Raw genomic sequence first — 26,746 nt, 5'->3', positions numbered from 1 at the left:
TTTGCCACCTGGAGTGAGACTTAATTCCTGTTTCATAGGAGGCTCCTTCAAGTGGGCTGGCCTGTCTCCAGCCCTCTGCTGGCTCCCTCTCCTTCCAAATCAACAACAGCAGGGTCTTCAGCTCCACCTCAGCTGATGGTTGTCAGAGAACTTTCACTTCCTGGCCACCCTCTCTAGAGCATCTGTGGCCATGTGAGAGTGGGGCTCCCAACAGTGAAGGCAGCATTTCACCGGTGCTCTGAGCAGTTGGGAGTAGACACAGCCATCATCAGCTTTATTCTATGTGTTGTAAATTTCAAGTCTAAACCAAGAGCAAAGCAACTTTTACTTTTTTTTCCCTTCTTGGGGCTGGGAGTTGGGGAGGGCAGTTACATCATATCATTAAATCACACATTTGGCTCACTTTGAGCTGAAACTGCATGAAACACCTCACTCATTTCCACATTGTGGCTCCAAATCCCATGCTTGCTTTTTTGGGGAACAACAGCAGAACCCCACAGTGTTTTCCTCTATTGTTTTGTCTTATTAGTCCATGGTTGGAACTCACAGAAACATATTAGGTGCAGACTCTATCTTATGTTTTCCCCTGGTGGGTTAACCTGCCTCTGTGTCTTCATCTAAGTCAGTGATGAAAAGTGATCCCCTCCTGGACAGAACTCAGCTCAGATTCCATTCTACTTTGGAGGGGAAGGAGATGCCAGTTGGAGGGTGGGAGTATGGAGAAAATTTGAGTGCTCGGAAACTTTTCTGACCAGACTCCTTTATTTCTTTCATTCAGAATGAGCATTGGAATTTGTAAAGTATGGAGCTAACTGTATTTTTGCTCATGAAAGCAAGCCACATTTCTTAGAAGGGTGTTAGCCGCCAGGTGCAGAGAGTGAAGAGGAAAGAAAGAAGAGCCTGAGTACCCTTGTCCATCATTTCTCTCCATGGTTCAAGAGCATGGAGAAGAAGCCTGGGGATCCCTGGCCAGAAGGCTTGTTTTACGCATACAGTACTCAGAATTTTAGAGTTTTTGATTTAGGGTGGCTCCAGAGTTCCAGAAAGAACTTTAAGAAAACATTTTATTTTGGGATTTAAAGCCCATTATCTAATTTCTCACTCTTATTTTTTTCACCAAGAGGGAGTTTAGGAACTGTTAGAGTTAAAAGCATCTTGGATATTAGTCTCCTCATTTGTAAGATGAACAATGAAAGTGCCTGTTGTGTAAAAGCTGTAAAAGCTATGTGAGAAAACGCATAAACAGTCCATCTGGGTGAACCTTGGCTCATTTGAAAGCCAATGAACACAAACCCTTATTATCATGACAGTTACAGAAACAGCAGTCCTTTCTTCCCTCTCTCCTCTTCCCTGATAGATTTTGGATCAAAAATAATAAAGAACATTCTATAAACTAGAGCTAGTAAACAAGGTAATTAGAAGGTGCGGCATTGGAGGAAAAACCTGTCATACTGGGAATGTTGTTAGTGAAAACATTTCTGTGAGACATACTAGGCTATATGTCCTCTTTCAGCCAAGTTGGAATGTCCAGCCCCTTACTAGTATTATCTATGATTGCAGCGTGTTAGCATTAGGAGGCCCTGACCTTGGCCTGGCTAAGATCCACTCCCTTCTCTCGTTAGTATTTCCAGGGCTAGTGCCAGCCACAGTGACTAGGACAGTCTGCCCCATTACCTCCCAGTAGTACTCCCAGCATCACTTCTCTGCACTGAAAAAAATACAGCCATAGGAAAACATAGTACTTGCAAGGTACTAGTCTGCTGTCCTTCCTTTTTCTGATCTTAAAAGCTAAGGGATTCAAAGAGTTGGTCTTGAGTAAGGATGGATAATGTAAGGCCTTTATTGAGATTAGCAAAAAGTGTTTACATATAAATTCCTGAAATGTTTAACAGCAATAATAACAAATAAAATGAACAAAAAAGATGGAAAGAAGGAAAAGAAAATCAAGAAATCCAGTTAGAAAACTTCAAGAACCTGAGAAATGATGTATAAGTGCTTTTGTTATTTAACTGTAAGTGAGGAAATTTGAAAATAGAATATAGGAAAACAAAACAGTATATTTATATATACTCAAAATTATACATCTCTTATACATAATAATTATTGCCTAGGCAAGACCTAGTATTGAAATTTAGAAAAAGACTCTGTAAGACTTGATTTCTATATAATACATGAGTTCTGAGCATGAGTTCTGACATCAGCCTGCTTGGGTTTGAACCTTGGCCCACACTTGGGCAAATTGCACACCTCTCTGTGCCTTCATTTCTCTGTCTCTAAAAAACATATTTAATATCCAAAATATATAAGGAACTACTTCAACTTAATAGCAAAAAACCAAATAACCTGATTAAAAAATGGGCAAAGGACTTGAATAGACATTTCTTCAAAGAAGATGTGCAAAGGGCCACGAGTTACATGAAAAGATGCTCAGTATCACTAATTACTAAGCATCAAATAATGCAAAGCAAAACCACGATGAAGCATCACCTTACACCTATTAGGATGGCTATTACAAGAAAAACAAAAGACAAGTGTTGGTGAGGATATAGAAAACGTGAACCCTTGTGCACTGCTGGTGGGAATGTAAAATGGTGCAGCTGCTATGGAAAATATTATAGAGGTTCCTCAAAAAATTAAAAATAGAAATGCTATATGATCCAGCAATCCCACTTCTGGGCATTTATCCAGAAGAATTGAAATCAGAATCACAAAGGGATATTTGCAATTCCATGTTCATTGTAGCACTATTCACAATAGCCCAAATGTGGAAACAATCTAAAAGGTCCATCATCAGCTGAATGGATAGAGGAAATATGGTCTATACTTACAAAGGAATATTATTCAGCCTTTAAAAAGGAAGGGAATCTCTCCATATGCCTCAGTATGGATGACCCTAAAAGACATTACACTAAGTGAAATAAGCCAGTCACGGAAATACAGATACTGCATGTTACCACTAACGTGAGGTATGTGAAACAGTCAAACTCATAGGAGCAGAGTGGAGTGGTGGTGGCTAGGGACTAGGGGAGAGGGAAGTGGGGAGATGCTATTCAACTGGTAAAGAAGTTCATTTATGCAAGATGATTATGTTCTAGAGATTTGTTGTACAGCATAGTGCCTACAGTTTACAATATTGTATTGTACACTTAATTTGTTAAGAGGCTAGATCTCGTGTTAAGTGTTGCTACCACATTAAAAACAAACAAAAAGAAAAAAAAATGTCTAAGATATGGTTAGGGTTAGATGAAATCATTCATGCAATGTACAAATGCATGAAGAACCTGACATGTACTAAGTGTTATATAACCATTACTATTGTTTTTCTTCTTATACCTGTGGGAAGATAGATTCCTTGGATTACTTGATCCATAACCAAGGTACCATCATTAATCGGGTGGCATCGTACTCAAGTTCTAGTTGCTATTTCTGGCGGTGGAGAGGGGGAACATACCCAGAGGGCTAAGTAAATATTTTACCTAGGCATGAGACTGGATGGTTTTGGCTGGGGCTCATGCTATGTATCTGTAGCAGAATTCTTTCCAGTTTTTTTCGAGGAACTGAAAGAGAACTGTTCAGGGAAGCTGCTGGTGTCCAGTGTGACAGAATGCTATGTTGCCTTGCCTGACCTAGTTCAGGCTGGTGGGCTATTTATTTCCAGGAACTAATCAAGCAAGAGCTATGATCTAGTTCTTTCCTGGGCAGGTGCTGTGCAAAATGTGCTTGGAAACTTTGATAAACCAGAATCTGCATAGGAGCCTGGTTATTTTAATGCATCACACAGAAGAATGGATATTACTCATATTTTGTTTTTTTTAAAAATCACAGAGTTAAGGAAGAATATCAATATTATGAATATCAACAGAATTGTCTTATTTTTCAACAGGCAAACATTTATGAAACTGTGGCCAGCACTATCCTTCTAAACTGTGGCTTAGATTAAGTTGTCACAAATAATTTTGAAATATTAAAAAGCTTTTCATTTTGAGAATGTTTAGCTATTTCCTCCACACAGATGGTCCTGTGATCTCTCATGTTCTTGAGAATTATTGGGATTGATTGCGTGGAGAAGAGTAAAAATTGGTCATTTTTTCTTAGAAGCTCCTGGAAGTTTTCCTCATTAAATATTGGGCTGGGTTGCCCATAGAAGTTATGGAATTTCTGGAGAGATTTTAAATAGAAGAGATTCTCTGTAGCCTGGATGATTTGGGTATGTCCTGCCTGTAGGCAGAGAAATGGACAAAATGATTCCTGATAGCTCTCTTTATTCTGTGACCCCTGGGCCCAGGAAGGCTCAACGCAGAGGCAGGCTCCTTCACAGTGTCTCTGGACCAACAGGTCTTAGGAAATCCCTATGACAGCACTGATTAATCTTGGAGGGGAGATTGATAGCAGAACCAGAGGTAGGGAGCCCTTATGGAAGTACCCAAGGGCTTCAGGAAGTTATAGGAGTTTGAACTGATAACATTGATAGCACAACTAATGGGGTCAGCGAGTTCGACCTTAAGTGATAGATTGCCCCTTAGTCAGAAAGGCAAATACAAGCTGATTTCTCAATTTATTTAACAAATATTTATTGAACACTGGCCTATGTGCCAGCAATGTGCTAGGCAAGGGAATACAAAATAAGCAAAGCATCTTGGTTCCTGATTTCATGGAACTTAAAATTTGATAGGGAAGACCAATATTAACTAACTTACTAATCACACACATATATAATTACAGTCTATGATAAGCGCCCTGAAGTAAATCACAGGGTGCAGTGACAACGTATCAGATGGGAACCTGGTGGGGATGACGAGGTAGTGGTCAGAATTTGAAACTCTGTGGGCTTCCCTGAGGAAGGGGCTAAGATCTGTAGGATGAGGGAACGAGATGCACAGGTAAAATGGGGATGTTCTAGGCAGGAGCATGGGCAAACGTCCTGAGATGGCAAAATGAGGATAAGTAGCCTAAAGTGAGGCTGATGAGGCATGCCAGGACAATGTTATTTACATTGTGCATTTTAATCTGAGCCAAAGTGCAATGGGAACACACTGAAGGGTTTAAGAAAGTGGAGGTAGAGAGAAGAGTGGAATGATCAGATTTTAATTCTGAAAAATTCTGACCACTGTGAGGAGAAATCATGGAAGGGACACATGATAGGTAGGCTATAGTTGAGATGAAAGATGATGGAAAGTTGGACAGATGACTGCCCTGGAGATGAAGAGAGGTCTCTGTAGGAGATAGAATTGACAGTAGTTGATGCTGGACCGGGAAAAAGTAGATTGGGTGAGGGAGATAAAAATTCCAGATTTAAATATATTGTGGATGTTCAGATAGAGTGATTTCAGACACAGCTGGATTTTTAGATGAGATCAAAGGGAAAGTCTAGAAAGTTCTCCTGGTCCCACCAAACTAAGTGGGAAAGGACCTCCCAAGCTAGATGTGTTAGAAGACAACATCTCAATTCATCTTGACCATGGATTCCTGGAGAAGCTCCTCTAAGGCATCCTGAGAAGTGGCCTCAGGCTTTGGATTATATTAAGCTCTGTGAAGGAAGAGACCATATCCATTTTGTTCCTGACCGTATGTCAGTGCTCAGCAGAAAGCCCAGCACACATGTTCTTCAAAATACTATTGATAAAAATATGATATTCTCCCAAGAGCACAGAGAATATAGTAAGTGATGGCGAGATGGAGAGATGTCCAGGAACCCGTCTGTCAGACTCCTGGTGCAGTGACCTTCTCCATCCCTCTTTGCCTCCTAGGTCTTGTGCTTTTGTTGAGACTATGCCTTTATACTCCAGATACCCCCACCTTCTCATTTCGTTTAAAAAGCTCTAAACGTTGCTTGGGTGAATATATTTGGTTTTACTCTGAGGTGACACCATCTTTGGGAGCATTCATTTAAGTACAGGATTTTTCGGGGTTGGATGAATTAGGGAGTTACCAATTGTAGCTACTTGGAGAAATGAGCCAAGAACTCAGGTTGAGGCAAAACAAAGGAAATAAGTCTGTTAGGTAATAAGCCCAACAGCATGACTGGAACAGTGGGAAGTTCAGCAAAGGAGCTTTCTGCAGATTATGAAAGTCTGGGCAGCCGTGGAGGCCAGGAGGTTCAGGGAGCAGCAGGCCAGATGTTTTTACAGCCATGAAATGAAGCCAACATCTAGAAATTCAAGGGAAGATGGAGGAACCCCTGTAAACAATGTCAGTGAACTTCAGCTCCGAGGACAAGTCATCTAACCCATAGGTGGTTAACTGCAACTAGAAGAAATCAGAGGCCTACACGTGGCTGTCTCTCAGGCTAAGGCCAAGATGGAGATGAGTTCACAGGCAGGTAATGACTAAAGTTTAGAGAACTTTGCCTGAGAATTTTTCTGTCTGATTCTTGCTGTGATTTTCCTCAGTTTTATGCAAAATGGATGAGTGTATCTTCCCTCAAAATAATGAAATATATGTTCAGGTGGACTGACAACACTGGAAGTTTGATTTTCCAAATTCATCAGTATGTTGTAAATGTGAAAGAAGGAAATCACCTCATAGGCAGATGTTTCCAGAAAAGTAAATGAAAATGAATAGAATAGAATGGTTTCAAGCAGCAGATATTAAATGTTTTCTTCACAAGTTGGGCGTGTGTGTGCGTGCATGTGTGTGTGTGCGTGTGTGTGTGTGCGTGTGTGTGTGCGTGTGTGTGTGCGTGCGTGTGTGTGCAGTGCGTGTGTGTGTGCGTGCGTGTGTGTGTGTGTGCACTAGATAATTTCTCCGGCTCTTTCACCCTATATTATTCTGCAAAAATGTTAAATTTTGACACTTTGGGCTTTTTCATGTAAATATTTAACCAGTCTCTGTGAGTCATCCCAGGTGCTGGGATCTGGGGAAGCATCCGTTTAGGGAAATGTTTTTGGATGGAGTGTGGGCCCAGGGTCAATCCAGTTAGAAGCATGCTATGAACAAGGAGCAGACCTGCTCTCACTGTAACTGTAGGTAAAAGACTCTGTTAATTTAGCTCTGTATTTTCATGGGGCTTCCAACCATCTCAGGTGTGTATGTCTATGGTTGTATGACAGTCTATGTCTTGTTGTATTTACAATCACCAGAATAAACATACACGCTCTACATGTTTCATTTTTTGCGATGACTGGTTACTCTGTTGTGACTGCCCTTCCACAGACAGCTGTGTGGGCATCAGTGCTCACAGTGGCCTTGAAGAGGCCGTCCATACTCCATCGCTCCCTCTAGAATAGGCAGGCTTATCTTGGATTCTCCCTACCTCCATGTTTATACCTGTTTTCTTCTTCTTTTTTTTTTTTCCCTAGTCCTCTTACTCCTTTTCCTCTTTTCCTTTCCTCCTACTTGCAGTCTTACCTAGTGTTTTTCTGCAGCCCCTGGGCTTATACCAGTCCCATAATGCCTCATCACCCTTCCTTTTCCTGCCCCCATTAAAGCTTACAGAGCTGATGAGTTCCAGTCCTTCAGAAAACTTATGCTCATCGAGATAACACATCTAATCCACTTATGAAAGTATTCTACTTATCTCTTAATATTTTGATAAGAAGGCAAAGGCAGTCAGTGGTGGAGATCATTTTGGATGGGAAAGCCTTTCCATTTCCCTCATAATCATACCAAGCAGGCAAAGCCTAAATATTGGGCAGGTCCCATCCGTGCTCATCTTTTCCAAAAAAGCTTGAGAAGAGACCCTGGGACATCACCAGTGATGGTATTATCCCTTTATTTACCTAAAGAAGCATAATCTAAATGATAATCCAAATTGGATTAGGTAAAGAATGAGCTGGAGAAGGAGATGTGTCCTTGAAATCAGCCAATCTCACAGCCCGGGGTAGGCATTTGTGGTCAACTGAGTCACACTGCCTTGGGATTAGCCAGCTCTGCTTTCTGTTTCAACAATAAAAAGTCTTGCAAAACTGCTGGCATATGAGACAGAGGTATCCAGAAAGTTTTGGCATCTTTTCCAACAGTATAATGGGTTTTAGGGAAGAGACTTGTGAGAGCATGGTCCATGCACTCCACCACCAGGGACAGGTCCATGTTCACAAAGGATGTAGTGCCTTTCAGTTTGTCTAGACCTGTAAAAAGAGACAAAAGCACATTTAATCTGTGGGAGAAGGGAACAGGGGTGTGTGAGGCTAGGTTGTGAGGGGGAGAATGCATGTACATGAATTTATTTTGTTATTTTTTTCCATCTTTATCACGCTGGCATTTTATGTGGGAATTTATTTTGAATTTGCGATTATAACTGGGTCCTATTGTAATAGGTTTCTATCTATTCCTCAGAAAAGGATCCAGCAGTGCTTTCTTTAGACAGCTGGTTCTCAAACTTGAATGAGCAGCAGAATCTCTTACAGGGCTTGTTAAAACCCAGATCCCACCTCCAGTTTCTGACTAAGTGCGAAGTGGGACCCAGGAATCTGTGTTTCTGCCAGGTGTCCAGATGATGCTGATAGCACTGGTCCAGGGATCAAACTTTGAGAATCACTATTTTTTTTAATTGAAGTATAATCAGTATACAAAATTGTGTTAGTCTCTGGTGTACAGCATAGTGATTCAGTTATACACACACATATACATACATATATTCTTTTCCATTACAGGTTACTACAAGATATAGAGTATAGTTCCCTGTGCTATACATTAGGATCTTGTTATTTATCTATTTTTTATTTATCTGTTTTATATATAGTAGAGTGTATCTGCAAATCCCAAACTCCCAATTTATCTCTCCCTCCTGCTTCCCCCTCTCCTTGTTACCTTAAGTTTGTTTTCTATGTCTGTGAGTCTGTGAGAAGCAGTACTTTAAAGCAATGAGGGAAAGATACTTCATAAGGTCTCCGAGGCTCGTGAATCCAGGAAGTTAATAGTTTGATTCTGGGTTTAAGGGAGTACTGTGTTTATAGGAAATGTGCACACATGTGCATGTGTGTACGTGCCCACGTATGCCATGTACCCCTATAATCCAGTGAATAAAGAGAGAATCATCCCCTAAACCCTTGACTCAGGAAGCTAAAGGCATCCTGGTTCTCAGGCCAGTGGAGTGTTTGGGAAATGAGGTAAGACACCTTTAAAAAGGCAGGTACTTTATAGATTGGTGATGGCTTGGAACATTCCTCCAAGCTCTTAAAATGTGCCTTGAGTTGTGTCTTCTCAAGGGAAAATCTACTATGTTAAATCTTTCTTTCAACTTCACGCCCCTGTGGCCACAAGTTGTTCAAAAAGCTTAACTGAGGTTATCTCCTAAGTCTTTGGGGCTGTTTTAAACTCCTACTACTACAGCCTGGGAAATGAAGAAATGTAAGCTTGAATTTGTGGTTTTCTTTGGAACTGGGAGTCTGGCTGATTTCGAAGTCCTGACTTGGAAAACTCTAATAAGAGTAACCAGTGCAAAACTGGGCTCCAAGCCCTTGGTAATTCTGAGATAGGACACCTGACCCAGGGCTCAAGTCAAAAATAATTTTTTGGTGGAAGTTGATGATATATATTCATAGGCATTTAGAGAGTATCGATGGCAGTGTCAAACAGAGAAAGCTCTTGTAAATGAGAGATTTTGTTTCTGAACCTACGTAGAGCCTCCAAAGTCAGGAAGTAAATGAGAAACAGAGCATTTAATGGCAGTGATTGTAACCAAATATGTAGTGACACGTCAGCACTGGGAGGTTTGTCAAACTAGATGTTCTGGTTGATATATACATATCTATGCATGAGTGTGCACGTGTGTGCATGTGTGGTGGGGTGGTTGGGGAAGTCTATCATTCTAAAAACCTCCCCTCAGGGGATCTGACTGGGCTCTTGGCTCCACCTTGAAAGCTCCTGGCCTTGAACCTTGCTATGGTTGGCTGTCTTACCAAGCCCACTGATGAAAAGGCAAGATCACAGCGGAGGTTAGAGTGACACAAAGTTAGGTGGGGCCCTGTTTGATGCAAAGCAGGGGGAATATCAGGTAAACCTTAACAAGGCCAGGAAGTCTGATGTGAAGGTGGAGCCCTGGTACAGGAAGTTCAAACAGTTCCTCAATGCCTTGTTCACGTGACAGTGTGGGGCCTGAGAATAGACGGCAAAGTCGGGTTTCTGGGCTCAAATGTAGCTCTTCACTTACTAGTTGCACAATGTTGGGCAAGTTACATCTCTGTGCCTCTATTTCTGTAAGACTGGGCATTTTAAGAGAAAGAGTCTAAGTGTAAAGCACTTAGAATGGCGACAAGTGCATAGTCAATGTTCACTATGTGTTAGTCATCATTTGCTAATCTTTATTATTATTCTTCTGTCCCTGACTCAGTCTGACTTACGTTACTTCTTCTTCCATCTCCACCCCCTCCCCATGCATTCCTGCTCCAGAAAGTTTCCACCCAAATAGTTTCTTCTTGTCCTTTAGGCCTTATTCAAGCCTGACTTGACCCATAAATGCTTCTTAGCCAGGAATGCTTTTATCCTTTGCTAATTTCTTGGACAATTAGAGATTGCACTATCTGGCACCCCTTCTGGGCTGTTGGGTTGTGTCAAGAAGCAAAGAATTAATTTTCTTACATGCTGTGTAGTCTTATTGTTCAGTTTCATCTGGTTATTTTTGTTGTCAACTAGATTATAAGCTAGTAAATGGTCAGAGTCTGAGTCTTTATATTTTGTAACCTCCATAAATCCTTGAACAATGTTTAATGAGTAGTGGGTGTTTACCAAAAAGAGGAGGTTTGTGTAGAAGTAATGACAATGGGCTCCAGTCCAGACCATGGCCAGGAGGAGCTGTATAAACTTGGGTGGGATGTTTCACCTTTCCAAGCTTCTGCTCACTACTATAATTCTTTTGAGGAATAAATGATGTAATTCTTAAGGCATTTAGTATAAAACTTGACACTTAGTAAATGCTCGGTAAATGTATATAAACCCTCAGAGGCCCAAGAGATGACAGTGGAATTAACAGAGATCTCTGATCCACATTTGAGATCTCTATTGGTATATTACCATAAGAATCTTATTTTTGGATTTGTGTTTGAGTCTCTTTCAAGCTGCCTGAGATAATGAATCCCAGAGGACCCTGGGTCCACCCAGAAACTCACTTTTTTCAATGTAACCTTCTCCATATTGTTGTTTGACATCTGAAGACAGATGCTTCCAAATGGTGAGTTTTTTTTCAGTCATCTTTACTGGATCTGACAAATCTGTCTTGAACAGTCCTGGTTCGAATGCATGCTACGTGCACACCAAAAGCTTTCATGTCTCGCCTGTGAAAAGAACCCATCAAAAATGTTTAATGTTGGCTTATCTAGAGGATGTTCACTTATGACTCTTCATGGAATCACAGAATTGGGTGCATTGGAAAGAGCATCTTGTTTTACCCTCCCAGTTTGCAGATGAGAAAACTGAAGTTCAGGGTTGTGAAGTGAGGACTGGTTTAGTGGCAGAATAGGATAGGGATCTGGGTGGACACACCCCAGTCCAGTGTTCTCCCTAAACTATACTGTCTCATTACGTTGACAAGCCTTTGGGTTAGGGGCAGGTTTTGTCTCAGCACTCAAAGTAACTGATGGCAAATCAACTAATGACTGACCTGGATGATCAAGTTTATCTCCCCTCTAGGAGTGTGAGGAGATTGCAGCACAAATGAGGGATGGAGAGGGACACTGTGTGACAATGCTTGACCTGACTAACCCACTCCCAGGCTGGTCAGCAAGGTCTTTCATCATGTGCCTTGGAAAACCAAGTCTGCTCATTTACTGGATGACAGGGTTTTAATGGAATATGGTGCCCCTTTCTCTAACGCAAGCCAGTGTATTGCAAACCATTATATGAATAATCGTTCTCTGAATTTAATTTATGTTTCCACCAGGAATATTTAAGGAAGTAATTACTGATTTTACAGGAGTCTTCAGCATAACATTTTTTAAAAACTTCTACCAGTGGAATTTACCACCACTATCCACATCATGCACTCATGCAAAAGGGAAAAAAGAATTGGATAGATTAAGGTTCAAATATCCAGTTTTACCACTTCACAGCTGGGTGACCTTGGGCAAGTTACTTCATCTCTCTTAGTTCCAGTGGTATCACTTGTAAGTTGAGAATAATTTAAAGCACTAACTAGAGTGTCTGGTACATAATAAACGTTCAATAAATGTTAGCAGCTATTATTTCCTAATATGTCCACTTTTGCTTTACCTTAAGCTGTCATTGAAGCCTTCTACTGCGTACTTAGATGGAGCATAACCCCCTCCACTGAATGCAAGCCGACCCCCAATGCTGGACACGTTGATAACCCTCCCTTGAGCTTTTTTGACCAAGGGAAGCATATTTAGCGTCACATTGATGAGCCCAAACAGGTTCACTTCAATAGGTTCCCTGTAGTCCTCTACCGTCAGCCAGTCGGTGGGTGCCAGCACGCCAGGAACACCTGCATTGTTGATCAGACCCCAGAGACCTAGAACAGAAAGGAGGGGAAGGAGGTGTGGTAGAAGGTGGCACTTATATGGGCATCCTGATGGAAATACAGCCCCTGCCTCACCAATGGTGCCATTTCTTCCTTCTAGTCACACTCCTTCCTGCTTTGACATACTTTACAGTTTGGGGAAGTGACAGTGCAGAGGGTGGGAGGCTAACTTAAAATAGCTGAAGTTGTTACTGGAGCCAATCTCACAGTCACTCTGCTTCTGTTTCTGAATGTCAAATACTTCTACTGTCTGAGCAAGACTTCTTGTTTTTTAATCTCAGATGTGAGTCCGTTGGTCTATTTTTCCTACCATGCTTGATGGCAAAGCCAGAGAATATTTATAAACTCTTCTCTATAAACAAAGAGCAACATCAATCGACTTCACATTTATTTTTGATAGAAAATCAAATCATTCACTCGGGCTTATTTCATGATGGGAAACATTTAATATTGTTAAAGGTATTTGGAATTCAAGCATTAAAAAATATCTGGAGCCTTATCAAACCATTGTTTTTGAGGTCCAGAATCTCAACTATATGATGAAGAGGTGATAAAGAAAAAAATCACATACATTTGTTTTTTTCCTTTGGGGACCCAAATATCTTCATCCATGAGAATGTTTCAAACTTTATTCAAGCCAATAAAGGTCTTCTAGTTCAGAATGCTGTCATCTTAGCAGAATCTAATGCAGAATGAGGTCCAGTGACTCACTACTCTACCATGATTATCTAAGACACCTATGCTCAGATTCTCAGACCATTCTCTACCTTTCCCAGTGAAAATATGTGAGCTCTGGAACCGTTTTATAGTGAGAAGTGGGTCCCAGGTACCCAGGTGGCAACTTGGGGATGGCCCACATGATCTCCTGTAGCTTTTAGCCTCTAGTTCCTTTAATGTGTTGGTAGCTAGAGTAGCACTTCACAGGAAAAGACCAGGAAAAGTCAATACCTCCACCTCGGTTCTAAATTCACCAACTGGGACTTAAGACGGAGGATAACCTGAGCTATGTCTCTCGTGCATGTAGAGAGCTTGCAACTTAGAACTACTCGGGCTGTCTGAAGAGTTCTCCTATCTTCTCCAGTACACAGTTGGTATTTAGGAGACATTTTCTTGAAAGACTATTTAAAATTAGAACACATTTTGTTTAGCTTTGGTAATTTTTCAGCACCCCCTCTATTCTCCTCACCCCTACATCACTTACCTTTCTCCCCAACTTGGTTTTTCACCCACTGGGTAGTCCTTTTGACATTCTCTGGGTCAGTTACGTCCAGAAGCACAGTATGAAGCCTTTCTGAGGTTTCTGCCTTTAACGTCGTTGATCCTGATTCAGTCAGACAGGCAGCAATTACACGAAATCCTTTTTTATCAAAAGTTCTGGCTGCCAAGTTTCCAAAGCCAGTGTCACACCCAGTGATGAAAATGTATTTATCAGTGATGTCTGCAATCTTTAGTTGTCCTTTATAATTCCATAGCAAAGCACAAAGGATCAGGAGGGCTAACACCCAAAAGAGCATTTTTTTCCCTGTGTATGGCAGGGACTCTTCTTTCTTGAACAATAGAAGACAATGGGGACCTGAGTGTTCAAAATTAGAAAGAAAATTCAAATTAGAACCATCAAGGCATTATAACCCAGGATTGATGAACTTAAGATATTTTTATTTATTTATTTATTGAAGTATAGTTGATTTACAATATTGGGTAGTTTCTAGTATGCAGCATAGTGATCCAATTATACATATAAATATTCTTTTCCATTATAGGTTATTACAAGATATTGAATATAGTTCCCTGTGCTATAGAGTAGGCCCTTTTTAAAAAAATCTATTTTATATATAGTTGTTTGTATCTGCTAACCCCAAACTCCCAATTTATCCCTCCTTACCCCCTTTCCCCTAGTAACCAGTAAATTTGTTTTCTTTTAAGTCTGTCTCTATTTTGTAAATAAGTTTGTGTCCTTTTTTTTATTCTGAAATTAGTGATATTATATGGTGTTTTTCTTTCTCTTTCTGGCTTACTTCACTTAGAATGATGATCTCCAGGTTCATCCATGTTGTAGCAAACGGCATTATTGTATTCTTCTTTTATGGCTGAGTAGTACTTCATTGTATGTATATACACATATGCATTCCCAACAACAGTGTAGGAGTATTCCTTTTTATCCACACCCTCTCCAGCATTTAGCATTTGTGGACTTTTTAATGATGGCCATTCTGACTGGTGTGAGGTGTTATCTCATTGTAGTTTTGATTTGCATTTCTCTGATAGTGATGTTGAACATCTTTGCATGTGCGTATTGGACACCTGCTGTCTTCTTTGGAGAAATATCTATTTAAAGAAGGTCTTCTGCCCAGTTTTTGATTGGATTGTGTATTTTTTTTTGTTACTGAGTTGTATTCGCTGTTTGTATATTCTGGAAACTAAACCCTTGTCAGTTGCATCATTTGTAAATATTTTCTCCCATGCCGTAGGTTGTCTTTTCATTTTGTTTGTAGTTTTCTTTGCTGTGCAAAAACTTATGTTTAATTAGATACCATTTGTTAATTTTTACTTTTATTTCTATTGCATGGATAGACTGCCGTAAGAGACCATTGCTACAATTTATTCAGAGAATGTTTTGCCTATTTTCTTCCAGGAGATTTATGGTGTTCTGTCTTATATTTAAATCTTTAAGACATTTTGAGTTTATTTTTGTGTATAGTCTGAATGTGAGGGAGTAGTTTAACTTCATTGATTCACATGCAGTTGTCCAGTTTTCCTAGCACCACTTGCCAAAGAAACTGTCTTTTCTCCATTGTATGTTCTTGCCTCTTTGCAGAAGGTTAATTGACCGTAGGTGTGTGGGTTTGTTTCTGGGCTCCCTGTTCTGCTCCATTGATCCATATGTCTGTTTTTCTGCCAATACCATACTGTTTTGATTACTGTAGCTCGGTAGTATTATCTGAAGTCTAGGAGGGTCATACCTCTAAGCTTCGTTCTTTTTTCTCTATTGCTGTGGCAATTCTGTGTCTTTTATGATTCTATATAAATTTTAGGATTATTTACTCTATGAACTAAGGATATTTTAATGCATTTTATTGGATAAATAGTTAAAAATACATTTACTCTTATTTGGTTGGGAAGATGGCCATTTAAGTGCTAAATCACTCCTCTAAAGCAATGCAAAAACTAAGTAATAGAGAAAGTAAGTGGAAGAAAGAGAGGAGCCACAGCAAAGCTGACTTTGGTCACTGGGTTGACAGGACATTAATCTCGTGTGAATGCATCTATCTGAAAGATAGACTACCATGGTAAAATCTTCTCTGTTGCTACTTCATGAAATTTAAGAGTAGAATAAATAAAATCTTTTAGAAAATGCCATTCAGTTTTAATTGATTTATCAGATTTTAAAATTATTTTCAGACTGGGGGTAAAAAGGAGACTATTTTGCAGTTGCCACTATGAAAATATTTTCAAGTTGGTTTCCATTTTCTTATTTGAGCGTGTTAATGTCATCCTTCAACCCAACTCTGAGACTATTACAGCTCAATGCAGAGCGTGTTAGAGTTCAGGGCCACTAATGAGTTCACCAAGAAAGGGTGAGAAGAATGGGAGAGATTGAGAAAGAGAGGGATGGTCAAAGACACAGAATCCCAGGCCAGAATAAGGACCCTCAGATTCTGTCTTCTCTGGACACCAGCTTCCTGTGAGAAAGACAATCACATGTACAGAGAAACAAAGTAAAGCAAATTCATGCTTTAAATTGGTGAGGCTTTGACCATAATTGCAGCAGAAGGACCTGGAAATTAATTTAGCCAGTGCTGGAGGCATTCTTGGCCCAAAATCAAACAGACAGAGGGCTGCCTTTCCACTGTCTTCAGAGTCTGCACATGCATTTTCCCCTCAGTGTATACCACCTTTTTTTAAATTTTATTTTAAAGAAATGTTATTATTTCATGTATGCTTACTGCACCAATTTAGAAATACCACAATTATTTTTGGATTGAAAATAAATGTTAAAGAATACTGTATTAATTCTACAGTCTTTACCATTTAAGTATACATGCCAATTGAAAGTTCTATTAATTATTCTACAGAATTTGCCTGCAAAATAACAGTCATGGATAAATCAGACAATTATATGATTGAAAACAAGCATACTATTAATTTGAAAGTGTAATATTAAAAGTATCGCAGGAAAAGACTTTAGACTATTTTGGAATATAAAATTCCATATATAATAAAATGTTATTCACAAAGACAGCCTACACTGTCACTTTCTTTGTGGGTACCCATGGTGGGGGAAGAGCAAGCCATCCAGTAAGAGAAAGTGAACAGGAACTGGAAGGGCTTTGCCTTCCTGCCTCATGTCTGAGCATCACATCAGCTCAGGCCTTGTAGCTCACAGCCAGAGGGCAACCTGAGGGAAGGAGACCAGCAGGTCCCATCCCACGTGGGAGCAGCCCAGGCCTATACAGGCTCTCTCTGCCTTGGAAGGAAGAGGAGCCACAGAGAAAATCACATGAGAGAAAGACCTTATCTCCTTCCCTCATGGCTCAGAAAGTTTTCTCGCTTTGTTCTTATATCCACAGTGTCTTCTCCCTTGACCTGGATTCACCCTTAGAATCAAAATGGGCCTTGAGTGCCTCATAGAGACAATGGATGGGCCCTGTGTGAATGTTCAGACCTCAAGAATGCTTTTGAAATCATGGCTGTTCATGGACAATGTTCAAAAAGCATTTGCAAGGCTGAGCAATTTTATAAAGTTTATGTGGACTTTCTTTTTTTACAATTATTTCCTGGGTTTACCTTTGCACCATTAAAAAAATCTTCATTTTTTTTTTCTGCTTATAAAAGTAACTTATGCTTGTAATAAAAAAAAAAAAAAGGTTTAGCAAATCCAGAAAAAAATTAAAGAAGGAAGTAATGTTTATCACATTTCACTCAGTATTTTGGTACATTTTCTTCCAGGTTTTTTCCTGCATATAAATATTGTTTTCTATATATATAATATATATAAATATTTCTTTGAGAAAGACAAACATACACACAGATAGAATGATACACACACACATACTCATGCACGTGCATACACACAATTTTATTTCTATTGCTTTATAAGGAACAGATTACTTTAGTTAAAAAATAACTTAATCTAATATATCTTCACCTCTCAAGGAAGTTTGGGCTCTGCTTTCATCCTTTCTTCCTGCCAAAAGATCTAGAGCTAAAGAAAGAAAGGGTAAAAGAACTATCAATTGATAAAAATAAGTCAGAAGTAAATATTAAAATATGTTAGGTTTGGGCAAACTAGTTCATCATCATGGTATAGCTATGACTACTTCTAAAGCAGTCAAGTTTTCAGAGTATTATGACTCAGTAATGTGCTATAGTTTCCCCAGATCTTCCCTGTGGAGGGATTATTGATTTGTTGCAAATTATTGTCCATGTAGCAAGATTTTCCCTTCTCAAATATATAAATACATTAAAAATGTATACTTTTGAAGGGTGAGGTGGGATAACAAGCTAGCAAAATTTCATATTTAGACATTTTAAGGAAATTTTGTATTTATATATTCAATTAGTATAGTATTTTGCTCAAGTCCTGGCTTTGATAAATAATTAATGAATAACTAAATGTTGACTATATTCCCTGAGTGGATTCTGTAGCCTCTATTACAATCCAAACCCCCATGGGAATTGTGTAAAGACAGCAAATACTCATGAGGTTTAATGTGCCCTGGAACAGAGAGTAGAAATGCTGTGTTGTTGCCAGTGGCAAGCATTAGGGGAGAAATAGCAAAACAGTGGCTTATATTTGTGAAGCATTCTGCTCTGCACTTTTACATATAGGTCTCATGAGATCCTCTTAACAGGCTTTTCAGTTAGAGAGGGCATATCACTTGCCTCATTTTAGAAGAGAATTAATATGCCAACTAATAAATGTAAAAGGAATGGTAGAATTAGAAAATCATCATTTGGAAACTGACATAGTAACAATTGTTTCAGGCAATTCTAAAACTAATAGGTAAAATTCTGATGAGAAACAATAACAACAGAATCTCAAAGAATTTCTGCATAAAATACGTACGAATTAAAAAGAGGGCAATAATAATTTCACAGTGTAGAAATTGGACAGACACCACTACTAGGTGATAAAAATTAGCACTCCTGGTTAGGGGACAAACCAACATTCATGTGCCTCCTTGTATGGCCCACTGAGAAGGACACAGCAGCACTTCTGTGCACGACTGACAGCAGATCATGCATAGAACACATCTTCCACCTCTACACGATATGTGGCCTGTACTCTTCAAAGACACAAAAGGCATGAATAAAGGAAAAGAAAGACTGAGGACTGTTCCACACTGATGAAGACTCAAGAGCTGTGACAACCCACTGCAACTTGTGATTCTGCACCAGAAAATCATTTTTTTCTTTTGTCAAAAAGAACATTTAGGTCAGCTGGAGAAATCTGAGTAAGCTCTGTAGATCTGATAAATGATATTGCATGAATATTAATTTCTCAATTTTGATAATTTACTATGATCATGTAGAAAATGTCCTGCTTTGCAGGAAGTACACACTGAAGTATTTAAAAATTAAGTAGTACCATGTCTTCAACTTAATCTCAAACAGTTCAGAAAATAGTAAGGATATGTATATTAATTAATTAATTAATTAAAACCACAAACGTGTGTATCTAAAGAGAGAATGAGAATGTAAATGTAGTAAATTGTTAAATTTGGACTGATAGGCATAGAGAACAAACTAGTGGTTACCAGGGGAAGAGGGGAGGGGCAATATGGGTAAGAGAAAAAAAGGGTTATTACAGGATTATATGAAATTATGTGTGTGAACTTTTGAAAGCTGTGAAGCACTATAGAATTTAAAACAAAAACAACTCCCCCTCAGTGTTAATATTTGGGGATTCTGGGTTGTACAACTCAACTTTTCTGTAAGTTTGAAATTAATTCAAGATAAAAAGTTAGAAATTTGGCAAGGGAAAATAATTTTTTTTTTTTTTTTTTTTTTGGTGAAAAGTCTTCATTTGACTGCTTTGAGTTCCATGCACAAAATAGGTAAGAATTATTTCTTACCTGGGACTTCAAAATTTAGTGACCTTGGACACCAAATTTTCTGCCTTCTACTCTTTGGGAAGTTCACCTTCATAATCACTGGAGAAAAACAAAAACTCAAACCAAAGCAGTTGAACTCCCTCTTCCCTCATTCTCTCCATCTGTCCTCTCAACCTCCTTCTTCCCTAGCCAAACCAGTTTCTCCCTAGTGACAAGCAGGGAGGAGGCTTCAATGATTAAAGATGGGCTCACATTAAAATGTGTTATCCTCATTCGTTACCCCTCTGGGCTGAGGGTCATTTCAGATGCTAGTATCCAGCCTGCAGCCTGAGTCCAGGGGACTGCCTACCTTGACCTAGAGTTTTGCAAAGACTGTTCCTACCCCAGAGATGATGGTCCAAAAATACTTTTCTCTTCAATCCCTAAGGTTCACGTTCCTCTAGGTCATTGGACCGAGTGAGCCACAAACCAGCACATACCTTTGATCTCTAATAGTATTTTAGCCAAGATGCCACCTCTGGGTAACAGCTCTCGGTCAGAGTCATTGAGAACATGACCTGTACACAGAAGCTGATAGATGGCCAATTGGTTCATTGACCGCCCAAAAGTAAATGAGTAATAGCAACTAATAGGGCTGCCTTAATCGTGCTCTGCCATCTGTGGTCACCTTCCTCTGGTTCCCGGGTCCCAGCAGTTCAGAGGCTCAGGGCACTGACTTTAGTTGCTGGAATTGTTTGCTTCTGTGCTGTGTCTTCCAATTTATCTCACAACAAACTGCTTAGTAGGGGTACAAATCTCTTGGCTCGAGGCAAGAATCGCCTAGGTCTGCAATAGTTCTTCTAGCACCAGGGGCTGTGAGGCTCTTGGCTCATCAACGTCAAGAATGGAGGAAGGGGAAGCAGATCTGTGGCCCCTACACCACAGTGCATGAGGGCGAGTGCAAATCTAAATATACATCCTCCCAACTGGTCGTGGAGATTTTTCTTAAGGACACACACACACACACACACACACACACACACACACCCCAACAATTAGAGAGGGGTTAAGAGCCCAGGCCTCAGAATCAGGCAGGTTAAGTTTCAGTCTCAGTTTCTCTACCATCAGAAGGCATTTGGGTAAATTACTTATATTTTCTTAGCCTCTATTCTTCTATCTGGAAAATAGATATAATGACTTCTACCTTGAATGGTACCTGGTGAAATAGGTGACCAAAGGCGTGCTGTACAGGAGGAACCTTAGCTTTATGGAAGGGTCAATTGCTTTCACTTTGTGAGGTGCTGCTCTCTGTATTGTTCCTATCTTAGCATGGGTCTCTCAACCTCAATACTTTTGCAATTTTGGGTCAGATAATTATTTATTGTGGGCTCTGTCCTGTGTGTTGTGGGATGTTCAGCAGCACCCCTGGCTTCTCCCACCTAGATGCCAGTCCCCTCCCCCCACCTCATTTGTGACAGCCAGACATTGCCAGATGTCCCCTGGGGGACAAAATCACTACCTATTGAGAACCACTGGTCTAGAGTCTCCTTGTCTGGGAGTCCAGAACTTTCCAGCATCCAAAACTACTTCTCTGCATGCACCCCAGTGTTCATAGCAGTGCTATATACAATAGCCAAGACATGGAAGCAAGCTAAGTGTCTATCAACAGATGACTGGATAAAGAAAATGTAGTATCTATATACCATAAAATACTACTCAGCCATAAAAAGAAATGAAATAATGTCATTTGCAGCAACTTGGATGGGCCTAGAAATTATACTAAGTGAAGTCAGTCAGAGAAAGACAAATATGTGACACCATTTATATGTAGATATGAACTTACTTACAGAACAGAAAGAGACTCAGACACAGAAAGCAAACTTATGGTTACCAGGTGGGGAAGAGAGTGGAAATGGATAAATGGGGAATTTGGGATTAGCAGATACAAACTACTATGTACAGAATAAACAAGTTCCTACTGTATAGCACAGGAAACCATATTCAATAGTTTTATAGCTTGTAGTAACGTGTAATGAAAAAGAATGTGTATATATTTATATATAGCTGAATCACTATGCTGTACACCATAAACTGACACAACATTGTAAATCAACTATGCTTCAATTAAAAAAAAAATAGGAAAGCAAAACGACCTCTGTGGAAACTTAGTCATCGGTTCCTCACTAGTGCAACATTGATGTGAGCTTATTTTTTATGGCCTTACCAGAAAAGTTTTGTTACTTATAAGCATTACTTCTATCCTGCTGCTGTAAGCATTCATTTTGATGATTTTTTTAAATTGCCTTTTTGTCATCAGGAGGCTAGGAGGCAGTGAACAAAGGCAAATTTATGATGATATCTTTTGTGAATTTAGAAATTACCAAAGTACAAGGTCCTGAGTTCAATCCCCAGTACCTCCATTAAAACAAACAAGTAAATAAATAAACCTAATTACCTCTCCCCTAAACAAAAATAAACTAGATAAATAAAATGTTTAGAAATTACCAAAGTAGCACAGCGTTTATGAGGCCTAAATTCTGGCTGATCCTTTTGAGTTTGGACCCCTCTAGATTCTTTGGGAGTGCCCTTTGAATGGGTGTCCAGTTGACTCTAGAGTTCAGAGTCTGCTCCTGGGAACCCATGGTCCTTGGGATTCCCAGTTGACCAGGTTAGGTAGGAATGATAGTAACTGCTATGATCTATTGAATATGTACCACAATCTAGGCCTTCTGCTAGGATCTATAAATATGTATCTCGTTCAGACCTTACAGTTGAATTATGTCCATTTAATTGATGAAAAAGCGTATTCAGAAATATGTGTTAATTGGCTCCAGATAGGATTGTGCTGTTTGGGGGACTGATACCCGGCCACTCAGTTCTACCGTCCATTCTTTAATCCTCTGCTCCTACCGCCTGGATTCCCACCCGACTCTGGGAGTCTGGACTATGCGTTCACTTCTTTACACCACCTATGCCTTAGTGTTACTTGGTGTTAAGTAAATAAATGTAAAAGGAAAGAAGAAAGAGAGGAAGAGAAGGAAGTTTCCACTTGAACGCCAGGGTTCTGGTGATAACTGGATTAGTCTTTGAGTCTTTGAGCCTTTGAGTCTTTGAGCCTGAATCATCAGGGCAAAAGAATAATAATAATTTTTAAAACAACAGCAATAATATTAATAATAATAAAGTCACATTTCCAACTTGGATACCTTTAAAATTTTTTTGAAGTGTTCAAATAAAATTTATCTCATTAAATTGTCAGAATACTTCTGTAAGCTAAGTAGGGCAGGTGTCATACATAAGGTCGTTTGCCAGAGAGTGGCTAAAACTAAAATTTCCATCTCTGGACTCCTAAACTGTGTAGAAAGAGAAAGCAGAACTAGAAAGAGATGAACATGTTATCAGTCAATAGAAGAAAGAAAAATACGTTATCAAACTTCTCTACCATCATGTCATAAAGACTCAAAAGGAACCAAAAAGGAGAACTAATTTTCTCTCACATTTGCACACAGAAGGTCTAAGAGTAACTGCTTGTCTGCAGCTATGGGAAGATACTGCAGCTCCATTGCTGTCCCTGCCCACTTCTGCTTCTTTTAATTTTCTCTTCTTGGGTTTCTTTTCCTAGCAAAACAATCTAAAATAAGATCCTTTGATTTCACTTCTCTTATGCATCTTCATCTGCTATTTAAAAATAACTGACACAGTTGAAAAAAAAAACAAAATGGAAAATAAAGTCTCAATGTTTTAATGTCATCTTGAGGTATACTTTTTTAAAATAAGAAATGTAGAGTTCTTTCTAGATAGTTCCTCCATACGACTTGCTTTTATTTCCAAATCACTTCACAAGGGGCTTTGTTTGGAAAAACAATACAAAGACTAGTCAATCACACTGATTGTTAAAGATCCGGAGAATCTTTTTTTTTTCTTTCAGTTTGTTGCAGTCGTGATCTGAGTTGAATCAAGAACTAAGTTTTTACCAAAATACATCAAATAGAGAACACTTAGCAATAGCTTTCTAAAATATTTTCTTTTTGAGATTCTCTTGCATAAGCTTTCTTAATATTGGCTGCTGTGTGGCTGGACACGTATGTCTCTTGCACATTTTAATGCTGTAAACCTGGTTAATGTACGCCAAGTTCCTGTGTTTTGTATAGTGGGACACTGAGGTGTGGGGAGGGGTGTGCCTCCTTTGCGGACTCATTCAGACAGTCTCTTAGCAGAGATGGGCCTGCTCTTTCATAGGGAAGACCTGATGAATTCATGCTTTACATTTTTAGTTCTATTTTAGATTTTTTTGCCTTCTCTCAAAACTTTTAAATGATAATTCATCAAAACATCCATAATAACAAGTAAATTAAATAATATTCCCAATCCCCACTAGATTTCTTTCTTTTTCCAGTATGCTTCCTGACAGTATTGACAAGTTAAGAATTATTGTTAAAGCCATGGTGACTTTATTTATGTCATTGGATAAAAATTGCTAACTGGAAGAGATTATAGATTGTGTATTATTCTAACTTATAGTTATAAGGCTTCAAAGAAAACTTAGAATATAGAGAGAATGCTATGTAGAGATGCAGAAAGTGCGTTCAGATCTTTAGTGTATTTCTTTTAGTCTCAGCTATCTTTGAACAGAAGCAGTTTTTAAAGACAGTACCTTAAGAAAGTAACATTTGTTGTAAGACCATTTTCTCCATTTGATAGGTGTGAGATAATTTTTTTCCTTGCATTTAAATATTGAACTTGGTTCTAAAAACTGGCACATTTTTCAAATCTCTGAAGTACAACAAAGATGATACAACATTAAATTTTCATTTTATGCAGCATCTAGCCAAGAATATTGTTAGGGCACTAATACATGCCAAGGGATACCAAGAGAAATTAAGCACAACCCTGACCCTGGGGACGTGTAGCAGGATGTTTCAAAACTATTCGTGCAACCCTAAATTGGATTTTAATTTAAAAATGTGTTTTCAGAGATGAAAACACACCACCATTTGAATCATAAAGACTTTAACAAGGGCTGCCCTTGAAGCCACTACACTGACTTTCTCCCTTTCTCATTGTATGTTGGGAGTTTCAGGTGAAATCCTACCCAGCCACTGGATCCTACAAAGGAGAGTACACATTTGAAGCAGGTTTATTGTTGTCATCCCTGTGCCCAGGAATCAAATGTGCGCTGAGGAATTTCCCCGTTTCCTTCTGAAGCAGAAAGCTCCTTTCTCACTCAGTTTGGTGTGCATGCATACATTTGACTAAACTGACATCTGATATCATGGGTACAATAAGTAGACAAACAGACCAACAGTTGGTAGCAAATCTCCTGTTCCAATTTGACACTTTACTAAGGTTCCCAGTCTTCTTGGAGCCCTTCCCTGCTCCAATTTCCAGTTAATTGTAAGATTCACAGATAGTGTAGAATAGGTACAGAGAGATGAACTAGATGTAAATTTAATTGTAACTCAAAGGTGCTGAAGAACATTCAGAGAGAAACTTGAGGAAGTTCAAGGCAAGGTCTCAGGTGACAGTGAGATCATTTCTATGGTGAGATGGACTCAGTGCCCATCGCAACCTTCGAACATACCACTTTTTCAATAGCAACAGTTGACCACAGCATGGAAGACAACTTGATTAATTCTGTAAACATGAGGAAAATCAAGACAGTTTGAAGATGACATGAGAAATGAAGGAATAAATGACAAAACTCCATCATCAGTTACCTTGTTTAAGATGAATTGGGACACAAGCTGTTGTGAACTTCCTGGGCTGACTGTGATCTGATGATCTGCCTGATCTGCCCGCTGAGCTGGGGGAAGGAAGTGTTGTGTCACCTTGACCTCGCAGAGCCTCTTAAGGTGGAGGTGCCTGGGTTTCTGTCAGCCTCTAAGTACCTGCATATGTGAGGAGTCCTCAGGTTCCCTCCTTGCCCTGTGAGTCACCCTCATGGTAATGTCAGGGTGATGACTAAATCTGTTTTCTATGAATAATGGAAGCCAGGAAGCTGCGGGTCATGTGTTTCCTTTGGAACCTTTAGTAAATAAAATGTACTGACTTTCAGAGGAGACCTAAAAATGATCAGTAACACTTCTTTAACTGTTAAGTGATGGAACAATTTAACATGAAAGCATTTTGTAAACTGCCAGGTGCATGGTTTTCATGATTTAATTTTGAATTGGTTATTGTTCGTGATCTCTAGTTTTTTTCTTCCTGTTAACATGCCTTTGCTGATTTAGTACTCTTTCCCTCATAAAAGAGTAGGTAGAGGAAATCAGTCTCTAATGATTCTTTTTACTGTTTTTTTTTGAACACTGATGAGCAAGGAGATCAAAACAATTTAATGAAATGGGAGGGTGGGCTTTTTGTCTTAATTTGTTTTAAGGTATGTCAAGGAGATATTACTGAAGTGGTATCTAGAACTGAGACCACTGAGAATACAAAAGGATGCCCCCAGTGGGGAGGGAAATAGCTTAGCAGCAGAGCGCACGCTTCACATGCACGAAGTCCTGTGTTCAATTCGCAGCACCTCCATTAAACAAAACGAACAAAAAGGATGCCCCTCCCTTCAGAGAGCTGATCTTTTAGAGTTGGTCACAATTGACCTAGTATATCCTGGGACTCAATGGAGTGTACTGAAGCTGCAGGTGCTAATATCCACCCCCTCAACCCCTGCCCCCTGCCTGCTCAGTTCCCTTCCCCTCCTTCCCCTCCTGTGCCAGCCTACCACCCTCCCCTTAGGCACACAGGCTGGTACAAATGCCACTGACTGTTTAGCTTCAGTCTCCTTATACACCAGTTTATTGCTATATGTCTCCTTTGAAAAACACGGTTTAGCTGAAGTGAGTGGATGAGTGAACATATCTGTCTAGGTAGAGCCCAGACGCGCTATCACTCTTTAAATTACACAGGGATCTTTTTTCTCCAAAAGAATAAGACAGCGAGACTAAAATTTTCTCAGGTAAAGATTGAGGGTGTCCAAAGTATCCAAATATATTTCTTCCCCTTGACATTACACAAAGCAGAGTAAGGCTTAAATAGAAAGCTTCTTCAAGAGCTAATACATTGACTTACATCCACAGGAAGAAAGGTGTACAGGATTAGTACCTGGTCCTGCCTGCAAGTTACTGTCACTGAGAGGTGGAGAGAGCTGCAGGCGCTTGGGGGTCATGGCATAGAGACCTGAAAAGGGCCAAGAAAAGGCTGTAACACCAGTAGGTTTTGCTGACTCAATAATCTTGTCTCCTGCAGCCCTGTCTTAACTCCCCAGGTAGACGTTTTGAAAAATCACGCGTTTTGACTGATTTAC

General features: G+C 39.5%; 1 protein-coding gene across 1 annotated transcript; it reads right to left on the bottom strand.

Annotated features, from left to right (window-relative positions):
• Nucleotides 1–4,405: 4,405 nt before the first annotated feature.
• DHRS9 (dehydrogenase/reductase 9) lies at nucleotides 4,406–25,291 on the bottom strand. Its single transcript, XM_032479644.1, is given in 7 exon segments — nucleotides 4,406–8,066; nucleotides 11,046–11,169; nucleotides 11,171–11,210; nucleotides 12,145–12,403; nucleotides 13,614–13,985; nucleotides 17,559–17,615; nucleotides 25,164–25,291. Coding segments are annotated over 5 exon segments (960 nt in total). The 5' UTR covers nucleotides 13,927–13,985; nucleotides 17,559–17,615; nucleotides 25,164–25,291; the 3' UTR covers nucleotides 4,406–7,842.
• Nucleotides 25,292–26,746: the final 1,455 nt, after the last annotated feature.

This window comes from Camelus ferus, chromosome 5 (genome assembly GCF_009834535.1).
Source record: "Camelus ferus isolate YT-003-E chromosome 5, BCGSAC_Cfer_1.0, whole genome shotgun sequence".
NCBI lineage: Eukaryota > Metazoa > Chordata > Mammalia > Artiodactyla > Camelidae > Camelus > Camelus ferus.
The sequence above is the reverse complement of the archived record's forward strand: the minus strand, read 5'-3'. Positions and strand labels throughout refer to the sequence as shown.